This window comes from Trematomus bernacchii, unplaced genomic scaffold (genome assembly GCF_902827165.1).
Source record: "Trematomus bernacchii unplaced genomic scaffold, fTreBer1.1, whole genome shotgun sequence".
In the NCBI taxonomy this organism is placed as follows: Eukaryota; Metazoa; Chordata; class Actinopteri; order Perciformes; family Nototheniidae; genus Trematomus; species Trematomus bernacchii.
The window spans coordinates 3,929,778-3,943,667 of record NW_022987720.1 but is presented as its reverse complement, the minus strand read 5'-3'; the positions used below and the strand labels follow the sequence as shown (position 1 = coordinate 3,943,667).

At 41.1% G+C, this 13,890-nt stretch overlaps 1 protein-coding gene across 1 annotated transcript in view; it reads left to right on the top strand.

Moving 5' to 3' along the window:
- wasf1 (WASP family member 1) overlaps window positions 1-13,890 on the top strand; it is a 53,460-nt gene that overhangs the window by 14,610 nt on the left and 24,960 nt on the right. Inside the window, 2 exon segments of the mRNA XM_034143055.1 lie at window positions 10,296-10,450; window positions 11,323-11,457. Coding sequence (XP_033998946.1) covers window positions 10,318-10,450; window positions 11,323-11,457 — 268 coding nt within the window. The 5' untranslated portion in view covers window positions 10,296-10,317.

Below are 13,890 nucleotides of genomic sequence, written 5' to 3'. Positions count from 1 at the left end.
AAATAGAGATTATAGAGAAAAGAACATCTCCAGGCCATAAAAGAAAATAAAAGGATTGCGACTTTGCGTTTAAGCACTCTTTTTGTTTGCAGCAACCTTCAAAACTTGTTTACAGCTGCCTGGATTACATCAGCACAGAGAGTCAGGCAGCCTGTGGATGCGTGCCATCTGAGTGCCTGAGCACCATCTGATTGCCTGTGTGCCAGGATGTTCACTTTGATCACTGCTGGCTGTGTCAGGAGGAGAGGCCGGGCGATGTGCTAAATGACTGTCATGCTTCACACACCCCGGCCTGATTCGGACCTCTTACTGTCCAACATGTACCTGGCCGTAGACAGAACGGAGCAACACACACAGCACAAGCAGACAATATACAGAACGGCTCGTCAAAGATAGGGCTGGGGATTATGGAGGAAATGAAATACCAAAATGTATTTGATCAAATATGTAGATATCCCGACGACATTAAAAGGCTTGACTAATGGTGATTTCACAAAATCTAATATTTTATTATTAATCATCAGTGATCATAAGTTGGTGTATGGAAATAATAGAAGAGATAGAAAAGTCTAATTCAGAAAATGACATTACTATACTCACAAGGCAGACTCTATGCATTACATTAATGCACACAATGTACAACAATATCTGTTTTATTTTTTATTTTATTACTGCCGATTTTTATTCCATATTTTATTCCATTCCATTGCAATGTAAATACTGTTATATATATATACACTATATTTTGTATTATTTTTAATATTTTTCTAGTTCTCTACCTGTGTTTTTAATTCTCGTTTTACTTGTATGTATGCACCACGACACCAAGTCAAATTCCTTGTACGTGTAAACCTACCTGGTGATAAAGCTGTTTCTGATTCTGATTCTAAGCAGCCTTTAAAACCAGGTAAAGACACTTAAGCGATAACAGAAATCTAGGACAACATCTCGTCACATATCACTATATCGATATATGATTGATGTATTGCCTAGCTCTATAGTCAAAGACAAAATCAACAGCAAATACAGTTTCAAAAGTCCTGAGTGACTGATGTGAGGAAATGTGATTATTATGTACCTGTATCCCTCGCCACAAGCACCCTTTAAACTTAAGTGTCCGACTAACTGCCGGAGCCCAACCTGGCAGCACTAGCGTATTTTTAGCCCGACAACAAGAGGTGTTGTGTGTGCGTTTTTATAGCACCTAACTGGTGTGGCCCTGCAGGGTGTCATCTCACTGCTGAAGGGGCGCCGGCTGGTACAGCATTTTAATTGGCAGGAAGATACTCTGCCACATGCCATGATATGTACTGCCAACGTGATCTGTTGCGATGGGGGGGGGGGAGCAATGAGGATGTTGTAGTCCCAAATGGAGAGGTTGATCTGCGTATGAGGTTATTTGAGTGATATAGGCCCGATACTTTGCATATATCTTTGATAAGTGATTCTTCCAACCTCTGCTTTTGACAGAGTTTCAACATGTTCAGTATTATTTCATTCTGCTCATGTCCATCAGGGACCTCTTACTGTGCACAGGCGCCAGCTCCACTCTCCTGTCAGATTCAACCGTCTGTTCCCACAAAAGCGCTGAGACTGGGGTAAACTCAAATATCTAGTTTGTACAACATGGCTTCCTTCTGAAGGCAAAAGTGTTTTTAGATGTGGCCAACAGTGAAATCACAGACAGAGACAAAGAGTTCAGCAGCAGGCTTTCTCCCTGTCAGTTCCTCAATGAGCCCAGAAATGTGAGTCTATTCTAACTCGCTGAGAACATCTGATGCAGTCTGATCCAAAGTAAGACGTCAGCGTTTTGTTATCTTGAAATGTGTGATGAAAATGTGTCTGGCCATTTGAGATATGAGAAAATGAAAGTACAAACACCATTTAAAATGTTATAACGGCCTCATTACTATTACAAAAACGATGAGCCACAGATATTTTCTTCTCTGTTGAGCCTCCGCAGTCCCAAAGTAAAGTCTTTTTACTAGCTGAAAGAAACGGAAGTCTCCTTGATAAGTTTTGAGTTTGACAATGTGCAAAACTTTTTCTTCTCCTTTTGTTTTCTTTGGAAATTGAGTGCTGGTGTCTTGCGTACAGTATCTGCAATACGGATTAAAACCAGCTGCTGGTAAGCTTTGCCAGTTTGATCTGTGCGCTCTTGTGCGCTGCGCTGCTGTTGCTCTGCCAGTTTACCTGATTAGATGTCTATGTTTTTTATGTCTGCAGCTGTTCACAGTGTAGGAACAAATCAAGTCTGCAGTCGTAGCGAAGAGTTCCCAGAACCACTGGAAAAAGGATAACATGTTCAGGCTAATTTGAAGTGGAGAATGCAACTATATTTAAGCTTTAGTAGACTTTGAAAAGGGGCTTAAGGGAGAGAGCAGCACATTATTAGTCTATTTCATAAGGTCTGAAAGGTCTTCTTTTGTATTGATGACCCTCACAAGATGTCAATAACTAAAGGACAAACCTTGCTTTTGTGACTACAGAGTTTCTGCAGTCTGAATAAAGGCTTTATCCTAAATGTCCATAAAGCATTTTACTCTGGCAAGAGCAGTGCTGGCAGGGTGCTGGGGAGCACTTCATCACAGCACTTCATCATTTATTCATTTGTTTTGTCTCTATGATAACAATATCTTCTTGACAACGTATCACCACTCTCACCACCATTGTACAACAGGAGCATTGTCCTTCTGATCTGTATTATCTATGTGGGTTACCATCTGTTTAACATGTATGTTTCGCTCTGAGCACCAAACAAATATGCTGGTGCTCAGAAAAATATGGTATGGACACTAATACATTTAATTTACAAAGGTTTTAAATATACGTCTTCTTATCAAATGCTGACATCTTCTACTTTTAGTTTATTCAAGGATAAACGTAGAAGATTATACCCACAAAACACGGCTGAATCCTATTTCAGAGTTTTAGTCACAAGACCGATAGCAAACACCATCACTATTGCTACAGTATCTACAGTATAGGCATTGTCTCAAAAGTAACAGGTGTCAATTTTAGCAAAAAGTTCAATAAACGTTGAAAATTCAAACTCGAAAATGTATTTATATTATTATACAATTATTGTTTTGCAGGCAAGAGATACATGCTGAGTTTGATACTTTGTAAGTCATTTTCCTGATAATGGCGATTTCCATTCCATGTTGTTAAGTATCAAAAAGGTCTTATACAGTCTCAAATGTAACTTTGTGAACCCTGCAGAAGCCCAGCAGTCAGTATGGCAGCCCTCATAGGAACCAGACTCTTAATCTGTGCCTTGTGTTGTATTCTGTGTCATGGTTACCACAGAGAAAATCACTTTGACTAACTCTTCAGACCATGAATTTAACATCACGTAATGATGAGATCGCTGTTCTTTCAAAAGGCAGAAGCATTTCATTACAATTCCAACCAGCTCCCTTGCTGGTTTCCTGCTAGTTTCTCTTTTCTTGTGATTTTCCAGTTTCACAGAACCATCATGGGAAACTGGGGCTTAAAAAAAATGGCATCACAGTGGTGGCCTGTTTGCTATTTCTTTTTCTGTCTTTTTTTAGTAGAATCTCTCTGTTTTTTCATAATTAGCAACAACTACAAGAAACCCTGGCGTGTGTGTGTGTGTGTGTGTGTGTGTGTGTGTGTGTGTGTGTGTGTGTGTGTGTGTGTGTGTGTGTGTGTGGTGTGTGTGTGTGTTGTGTGTGTGTGTGTGTGTGTGTGTGGTGTGTGTGTGTGTGTGTGTGTGTGTGTGTGTGTGTGTGTGTGTGTGTGTGTGTGTGTGTGTGTGTTGTGTGTGTGTGTGTGTGTGTGTGATGTGTGTGTGTGTGTGTGTTGTGTGTGTGTGTGTGTGTGTGGTGTGTGTGTGTGTGTGTGTGTGGTGTGTGTGTGTGTGTGTGTGTGTGGTGTGTGTGTGTGTGTGTGTGTGTGTGTGTGTGTGTGTGTGTGTGTGTGTGTGTTGTGTGTGTGTGTGTGTGTGTGTGTGTGTGTGTGTGTGTGTGTGTGTGTGTGTGTGTGTGTGTGTGTGTGTGTGTGTGTGTGTGTGTGTGGTGTGTCGTGTGTGTGTGTGTGTGTGTGTGTTGGTGTGTGTGTGAGCTGATGGTGTATCAATGGTCTTTCTCCTCCAAGGCAAAGGCCCTTGACCTGCTCCATATTGAGGGGGTCCTCTGCTATATTGTGTGACAGTGTGAGTGAGTAAATGCTCCATTAGGATTCATTAGAGCCTTTAGTTGGACATATTGTCCTGAGTGCACTGAGCCGCAGCGGTTGAGGCCCCTCTCTCTCCCCTGACACGTGCCGTCCCTCGCCCTGCTTTGTGCTCACACACAAAGGATGAGCGATCCCAGATCTCGCTCTTCTTCTCCCTCTCATATTGCGTTCATTCATCAGTTGCTATCACTGTACTCACACAACAACCTGATCTTAGCCAAAGCACCCCCCCCCCCCCCCTTTACACCTTCCTCTTAATTTGCCTCCCTTGGGATATCATAAAGTGACCAATAACATCCCACTGCAGCCGTTTCCATGGTGATAGGTGACAGCGGGAAGCACCCCCCAAGATGTATGGATCGTAAAAAGTGGGAGGACAATGAGGCTGGCTATCCTGTAGACTGGATGGAAAACTAAAGGATGGATAAGAGCAGGTAGTGGAAACTGTTCCTTTGAAGTGATCGTAACTGATCAATTAATACTTATAGGTGGGCTGAAGGGATGGTCCTACTCTGTTTTACTGGCTAGGAAAAGTGAAGGAGGAAAGAATAAGGGCACAAAAAAGGGAATGTATAGGGAAGCCATAGTCCTCGAACAAAAACATGTCCGCTCATGGTTTAAATAATTCAAACATAATGGGAGATTGTACATTTTTTCATTGTTCAATTTAACTCCGCATTCTTTCATGAAGCTGCCATTGTGCTGAATTGTCAGACATCTGTCTCAGAATAATGACTATGCAGTAATAAATGCCTCATCGATTTCATCCCCTTTGTGGAATATCAGCTGATGATTGACTATAAAAATGATATTAGGAAATACTGAAACTGAAAGGGTTTTACTCCCCAAGCAGTATATCTAACTCGACTGCGGTGAGCGAAGCTTCATGGTTGTCAAACCGCCGTCCTGCTGTGTGAGACTGGTCAGAGAAATTGAATCAATCAGCCGCACAATATGCTGTCGGTGAATATTGTAATCTATAATGCGTAATTGTACTGAGCAGATTGTTATGCGTTACCCTCAGCATCTCAGTCAGTATCAGACGCTCTTTCATGTAATCACTTCATCTGTCTTTCTATTTGGTTACCTGTGAGTAGCTAATTAATTCCTCCGCAACACATTTCTGCAGTCTGATAAAAAGCCTGACGCATCAAAATCATAATGTCTATATCATTTGCTCTCTTGTCACACTGCATCAGCCCATTAGAGTTAATCTATTCTGCTGGAGTTGTATCTTTAATATATTTTTATTTTAACTCCTTAAGCCTGACGGTAACATACCACGTTTAGCCCTTTGGTGGAGTTCAAGTAGATGTTTGTGTTCAAGATCAGGGATAATTTCCTCCTATCAGTCTAATATAACATGTTTGGTATCGCTAGAAAGTCTACAATAGTTCTGAGCAACTTAAAACACTGTTTATCAGCATGTCTTAGTAGGTACTCAATGTTCTACAGTCAAGTTTAGCCTTAAGTGCACTGGTTGTCAGTGGCCACCTGTTTTGTATATATCTTCATAAATTATATCATAAGTTGTATATGTGAGTGTCTTTTTTGGGCCAGAGAGTGCTTTTATTGGAGATGCAGAGTTGAAATGGGGATGACATTGCCTGAAATGGGGAGTCAAACCTACTTACTTGGCAGCGGACACCACAATTCAGTGTATTTTAATTGAATGTGCAGTCACAGTTGCATCATTATCCGTGGAATCTTGTTATAGTGGTGATATTTATGTATCATATGCTAGGCAAGGATACAAATCTTGCATCTTGTAAAAATAAATGTATTTCGAAGGCAACATACTAAATAAGTTAACCTATCACATTCCTAAGCTGATTACTTTTTCAAATAAGACAAGAAATATGAATACAAACCTTATGGTTGAGGAGCTACACCTGATGGCATGTTTTCCCTAAGGCTTAAGCTAGTCATGATGAGCATCCTGTATTTATCCGGTGGAACACTCTTTGTGCGGTAAACCTTTTGATAAGTCACTTCTCATTAAGTCCTATTGGTCATGGAAAAGTGTGAGTGTTGCTTATTAAGCCCTTTCACCCATGCAGGTAAAACATCTTGTGATTCCACCTTGTTAAAAGCTGTCACATTGTTATGGTTTTGTAAATTGTACTTGGTTTTAGCTAAGTATCTCTGTCTCCTTCATTTTATGTTTCTCTCACTGCCAAAGCCAAGATGATGTGTAAGCTCTCTCTCGTGGGAACCCAAGAGAAATGACAGCACTTTTCTCAGGGGAGCAGCGCTGTCATATGCAATCATGTCAGAGTATGGTATAGAGAACCCACAGCGGACAACCGCAGCATGTATGTGTGTGTGTGTGCATACAGTAGTGAGTGCTGGTGTGTGTGTGTGTGTGTGTGAAAATGTTCCCTCCCGTGGACAGCAGCCTTGAGTTAACTTATGTCCAATCAGCAAGGCGGCAAATGTATGCTGCAGTCATTAATCACCCGCAAACGCATATGTGCTGCGGGCAGACAGTCTTTACTTTGAAATGCGAGCCGAGTTTACTCATTATTGATGTGTCAACACATTTAAATAAATGTAATAAAAGAGATCTTCCTACATTGAAACTTTCCTGATACATTATGCAAAGAAAACATATTGTAACCATGCTTCAAACAGGAATTGAGCTCAAACTAGAACTACTCAATAGCAGAAATTAGAGAGTTCTCTTCCTCACTCCTTTTTTTGTTTTATTGACAATGAATAATTAAGTTGTATAACAGAGCAGTAAATATGATTTTATGACTTTGAAACACAGACCCTCTTACAGTAACTGGTTGTGTTTGAGGCACACCTCGGAGTATGGCATTTATGATCATTTCTGAATCTCTATTTGAAATATATATAAAGAAACTGAAAATGTCTACTCTGCTATTTGAAAAGCCCTGAGGAGTTCAGGTTGGCAGAATCAATATTACGACTTAACACAGATTTTCTATGGGGTTTTATATGATGGGCCTTAGAGAATAGGAGTGAATGCTGATTCTCTCTGCTGTCTCGGTTTGGACTTCATAATTCTATCCTGTTATGTCCAGTTTTCTCTGTCATCCGTGAAGTATTTGTTGTTAGATCTTAAGTCAGATACAAATAAAGGGATTTTATTTTGCATTGTTTCCCACATTTGTGTACAAAGGTTGTTTTCCATCAATCATCTTTTTACACTGCCTTCTGAAAGCCTGATTTTCCCCCTTTTTTTAAGTCAAATCTGTTCTCCGTCATTCTCAGAAATAACTCTTATGACCCACTAGGAAGGAGGAAGGTTGCTAAGAGGTCAACACATTCATTTATGGGGAGATGAGAGGGAAGGAAAGAAGGGATGGGTGCATGGGGAGGGGTATACACACCTTGTAAACCTGCCTGGCAGATACATTCGTCATCATCTGTGTGTGTGGCTGTGTGTTTGTGTTAAATAAGCTATTGTGTGTGTGTGTGTGCAGCAGAGAAATAAACAGTTATGATGGACTGATTTAATTGCGTTTGCCTCTATCATCTGTCTCTGTTCACCTGTGCCCCAGAGATATGCTGAATATACAACCTATATACACTTAATGTTCTTATAAGTAAGGCAATGAGCTGAAAAGAGGTAAATAAATGCCTTATTGATTTCTGATATTAATCCCAAAGGAGGGGAAGGTTTTAAGGGGAGCGGATTGTAGGGCTGCTCGATTATGGCAAAAATCATAATCTCGATTATTTGGGTCAATAATTGATATCACGATTATTAAAAACGATTATCCATTTACTTTGAAAACATCAATTTATTGGAGAAAAAAAATGTGAACAGTATGTTTTTAACAGTTGATTACCCTGAACTGTAAGTATAATTCAACTGAAAAACCAATAGAAAAAAAAAGAAATTATAATAAAAAAATAATCGTTTTATTTCGATTACGTTGTTTTCGTAATCGTTGCAAGCCATAATCGTAATTGCGATAAAAATACGATTAATTGAGCAGCCCTAGCGGATTGCTTATGCTGTGAGTAAGGATGAAGGAGATGCACAGCAACTTCAAGAATATGAGTATAACATTAGGATTTGTGGTTGTTATCTTGAGTTGATGACAAGACACCGCCATCATGTTGGCTAACTTAGCTTAGCACAAAGACTTGATACAGGGGGAAACAGTTTGCCCGGATGTGTCTAACAATATTCACCATGAAAATATTCTTGTTTGTTTATTCTTACAAAAACAGAACTGTAAAAACTGCAAATTGCTACTGTACCTTAGGTCATATGCTGGATTATTTCTAGGGGAAGCACCAAGAAGTTACTAGCGTACAGACACAAGACATCTAACTTGTGACAAGAAAGCCCTTAAGTGTTTGGTCTGATATCCTTTTTCCTGCTTTTGTGTGTTTTTAAGATGATCCTCCTGAACAAACAGCAGGTGTGTTGGATCTGAAGGTTAAAGGTCAACTCCTAGTTTACACCTCCACCTTGGCAAGTGGCAGCTCAGGGGTTTGCCCTCCATTACTAAGACTTCCGCAGGCTGTAACATGTCAGCGTACACTGGCTGTGTGGGTGAGTGAGAGACTTGGAGAGAATAAAGAAATCTCCAATGAGTGGGGGGGGACATCTTGTTATTTAAGAAGTAGGCAGGGATTTGGAGCCGTGTTTGGCTTTGTGTCGCAGTAACATCGCCCGCACACCTCATTGAAACCACTTTAACAACGGCTTACAGAGGTGCAGGTTCCCATTCTCTCCTTTTATGGGCATTTTTGCCCCCATTTAAGACTCTTCTAAGATGAATCACCTCAACAAAGCTTTTACTGGGCTCCCTCTCTTTCTTCCCTACAACCATCCATAGCTGGGCCACTTCCTAGAATAGCCTTCCTCATCTGCCTACATTTGAATGGATATGGTCAAAAATCATGTTTTTTTCTCGGTGACGGCAACACCGCTAAGAATACAGCCGGATATTAAAAGTACCAGACATGTCAATTCAAGTTTAATCAGTGCTTTAACAAGGCCTCATCACTGTCAATCCCAGTCGATCACTCCGTCAGCACCTGATCTCCACATCGTTGCACGCACTCGCTCTCATTACAGCAGAGAGGCGAGGTGTTGTTAGCATGATTAACTGGTGTTGGTCCCTGTTGGGTTGTGCGGATGGATGGTGTTTTGCCCTCTGTGATCCTGATTGCTTTGCTCTCATTTCTCACCCTTTTCATCACATATCCATGCAATGTTGTGTAACATCATGTTACTCTCATAATGTCTTAAGTTATTTATGTGACGTGTTCCAACACCTATTGGATTGATCCGCATACATTTTGGATCCCTGATTCTGTCGGCTTTGGTGATCCCCAGTCTTTTCCTGTAGCCCAACCATGAAACTGACATTCCGAGTTCTGACTGAACTATCTCAACAACTATTGGATTACTATGTCAAGAAACTGAACATGGACATATCTGCTAAATGTCAGCCTGTTAGCGTTGTCGTGGTGATGTTAACAGCCTTAGAAAAATGCCAGCACAGTTTTTCTTGAGGCTTTTTGAGGTAGAAAGATGTATTAAGCTCTGTTCACATATTATGGTTCTGTGGTTTGGGGAAGTCATCTTTGTATTTGATGTTCGTGTGAGTGGAGGACAATTGGGACTGCACTGCATCTGTAAGGCCATTAGCATGGCTGACTGGGCAGACAAAGTGCTGAGGTTTGTTAGCCTGGCTGTGCATGATGAAAAAGGACAAGACAGTGCTAAGTCGGTGAAACAGATGAGGCAACATGGCTGTTAGCAATGTCAAAACATGACTTCTCTTTCTTTTCCTCCAGGATCCTGTTAAACTGTACTTCTCACATCGTATTCCCTCTCCACGGGCCCTTTTTACCCTTAAACTCACATCATGTTCTGTCATTTCTCTTTCTCCTATGCTAATGTTTTCTCTCCATTGCTCTGTTAGAAAAAATCTGGTAATGTTTGACCATATGAAACAGTGAAACACTTGTTTTTCTTTTCTGTCTGTCTCTTGTATTGTTGCAAACAACAAAATGACAAGGTATTTTACAAGACTTGTCGCTCTTACTAAGTTGTATCTTCTTTTCCTTCACCCCTCCCCCCCTCCACCTGACTCCTGTAGGTAGTGGTGTCGCAGCTGAAGGATGCCGCTGGTGAAGCGCACCATCGAGCCCAGGCACCTGTGCCACACGGTGCTGCCAAGGAACATCAAGAATGAGCTTGAGTGTGTGACTAACATCTCCTTGGCCAACGTCATACGCCAGCTCAGCAGCCTCAGTCAGTAGCACAGACAAACACACACACACACACACACACACACACACACACACACACACACACACACACACACACACACACACACTCATATTCTCTCACAGTTATAAGAAAAGACACACACAGCACAAACACACCTTGGCTCTCCGTAAGTCGATTAGCTGACCGTTATAAATGAGGTACTTAGTCAGCTAATGCATACTTGTCAGTTTTCATTCTGTCCTGCTTATTTTCTGGAAACTACATTGCTGGCATTACAGCATTGGAATATGCAGGAAATTACCTGGCCCATTTTATAATCTTACACATTCAAGATCACAATCACAATTACATATTTCTGTAGTATTTCTAAAGATATAATACAACATACGTACAAATCTGTAGAACACATTAATTGAAGAAAAAATAAAACATTTAAGAAAAAATATGATTTTTCTTCATCAGTTAAATGTGCGTCCAGTATCACACATGCCTTTGTTAAAACACCTCTACACACACATCTCCAACAGAGCAGTCGGCCCCAAAACACACAATCACAGCACTTTCTACTGTGCTGTGATTGTGTCTTACAAAGCATTTTAGTTTCCATTTTTTAAAACGAGCACCTAAGTGTTATAGATATAAACTCCATACAAAGATAGTTATACAAGACAAGCAGACGGTTGATGTTAAACATAAAGTGAGATTGTTCAACCAAAGACAAGTGACACTTTGAATAAATAATAGAAATCTATTTAAGACTTAATATTGTCATTATAATTGCATAATAAAATAATGTTCTTTGAATTATTTAATCATTTTAAATGTTAACACTGTTATTTGACTTTAAAAAGCGTGAAAATAAATATGTTCTGTGCCTGTGTGTATCTGTGTAGGTAAATATGCAGAAGACCTGTTTGGAGAGCTGTTCAACGAAGCACACACCTTCTCTTTCCGGGTCAACTCCCTGCAAGAGCGCGTGGACCTCCTCTCCATCAGCGTCACACAGCTGGACCCCAAAGAGGAGGAATGTGAGTTCTCTAGAAACACACACAAACACACACACACACACTTACTTGTGCACTCTCACTCTGTTGCTGTCACTCACACCTTCACCTCCTACTGCACTCAATTGGATGTGCACTTGCTGATGTGCCTTAGAGTGTGTTTGTTTGTCACCTGTGTGATGGACCTCGTCTGCCCCCCCCCAGTGTTAATGGCTGTTATTAGAGGGACAGGCAGCCATGAGACAATGTCATTTGTCATCCCCAACAGTACAAAACAGAACAAAATTCAGAGTTTCACTTTGGCTGAAGGCAACCTCTGAGTCTGAAAACTTAAGCCATTTGGCGTTTTTTGGTGTGTATGAACTTTCCCATACTTTTAAGAACATATATTGAAGAACACCACCCTTATAGTGTACTAATCACAAGCATTAGGAACGATCATAATTCTGAGATTGCAGTTTTAAGAGTCCTTTTAGCTCCTATTTCAAAGGTATTTCTCCAACACATATGAGCAGTACAGGTAACCGGTATTTTTTACAGACAATCATTTAGACAAATGCAGACAATTGGGCTGACAGTGCAGTCTAAGAGTTAATTTGTGAATACATATAAATAGCCAATACGAACTGATATCGCTACAGGTTCCTTACAGAACAGTTGCTTTGCATGTGTTTACATGATTGTGGTATATAACAGAGTTGTTTATGTATTCCTGTATTAAAGCTAAGACAGTTTGTTGAATGTAGCAAACTTGCCGCTCTCCTGGCTTGAGATGTGAACCCCAGCTGGCTTTCCTAACTTCAGAGTTTTATTGGAGGTGCAAATGCAAGCAGAAAAAAGCCCTTGAAGGTTTGCTCGTTTACCCACTGAAGACTTCTCTTTGTAGGGAGAAGTTGAATCTGTGGTCAGAATGTATCTTTTGGAAGGATGACAGGATAGCGTAGCTGGAGGAGAGTGCAGTGGGCACAAAGTCAAAAGAGAGGGAATCACAGCGGTGTAATACCATGCTCCAAGGCGTCGTATCGATTTCCCATGGGCCAGCAGTGTGTTTATGGCTTTGCACAATGCTACCCTTAACTGCTTCCTTGTCACTGACACCGAGACAGTAAAATGCTCACTGAGCTGAACTCGCAATTATGGCTTTCCTGTAACTGCAGGCTTTGATACTTTTTTTTACAATCCAATAAACAGTTTGTTGTTTTTTGAAGAATCATGGGGTTGTGTTTTTAAACACAGTCAGAGAGCAGACTCTTAGATCACGGATTGTTCCTTCTAATCTTCCTTTTGGTTGTGTCCTGCATTTCTTTCCCGCTTCCCCCTTCAGTAACTTCACTCTTTTGAATTGCTTTGCCCTCTACCTGTCTTTCTGTTACCACTCCCTGCTTCTCTCCCCCCCCCTGACCCTTTCTCCTCACCCTGTCCACACACAGTAGCCATCATAATCTAATAATTGTGTGTGATCTAATTGTGGAAGTCTGTTGTGTGGGGTGTCTCAGCTGGTAAGTGAGTCCAAATTATCCTTCAGAGGTCGAAGGGCAGAGACACGCTGACACACTCGTCCTCTCACACACACAAGCCGCACTATCTCACCCTGCAGAGGATAAGATGTTAAAATTGATCTTAACAGATACATATCTACAGATGTTCTGGGGGAAATGCCCAAGTAACAACAAAGATGGTCTTTGTATCATATTAACAAAAAGCCTTCCTGTTCATATTCATGTGACTTAGGGCTTTTTGGACACGGATTATAAGTGATGCTGTGTGTACGCTTGTGTCCAATGAATCTGTGCATGTGGTCCTGGGTTTTTATCTCCCTTCATTAATAATCCTGATTTAACATCTTCAGCCTAAAGTACTATCTTAAGAGACAGTGGATAAGGATCAGCTCAGTTGCAGTTTAAGTGTTTGGTGGTGTTGGGAGTCGGAGGGGAGGAGGAGAGTAAGGAAGATGGAAGGATAGAGTGATGGGCGCATAATACAGGGCACTGCAGCAAAAGCAGTGGAGTGTAAAAGGATTGTACCGCAGAATTTTCTGGGCCAGGTTGAAATGGCCTCCTCTGCAGGTTGCAGCGATTTCCCGCTCACTTAAACTCCTCCACACACAAATGAAGTTGCCTAGTAAATGGAAAATCACACCGTTTACTCTACTGTCCTGAATATTCTTCATTCAAGATATATAAAACAGCAAGGTAGTGAAGTAGTGTGTGGTGACTTCATGGAGAGAAGTCGGATGAATGTGACAGAAAAACGGGCGATTGTAGGAGAGGTCTGTTTCTACTAACTGCCACACTTTATCCCCACCCCCAACCTTGCCCTGTCTTTACCCTCACACTCTCAAACACACACTGCTGTACACAGTTACAAGTGTATGCTTTTAGCACAAGCGTACGACTCGCCTTGTAATTGTGTCTGTGGGTCTGTGGTCGGCATGATAGGAGTAGAGAGTGCAGGCAG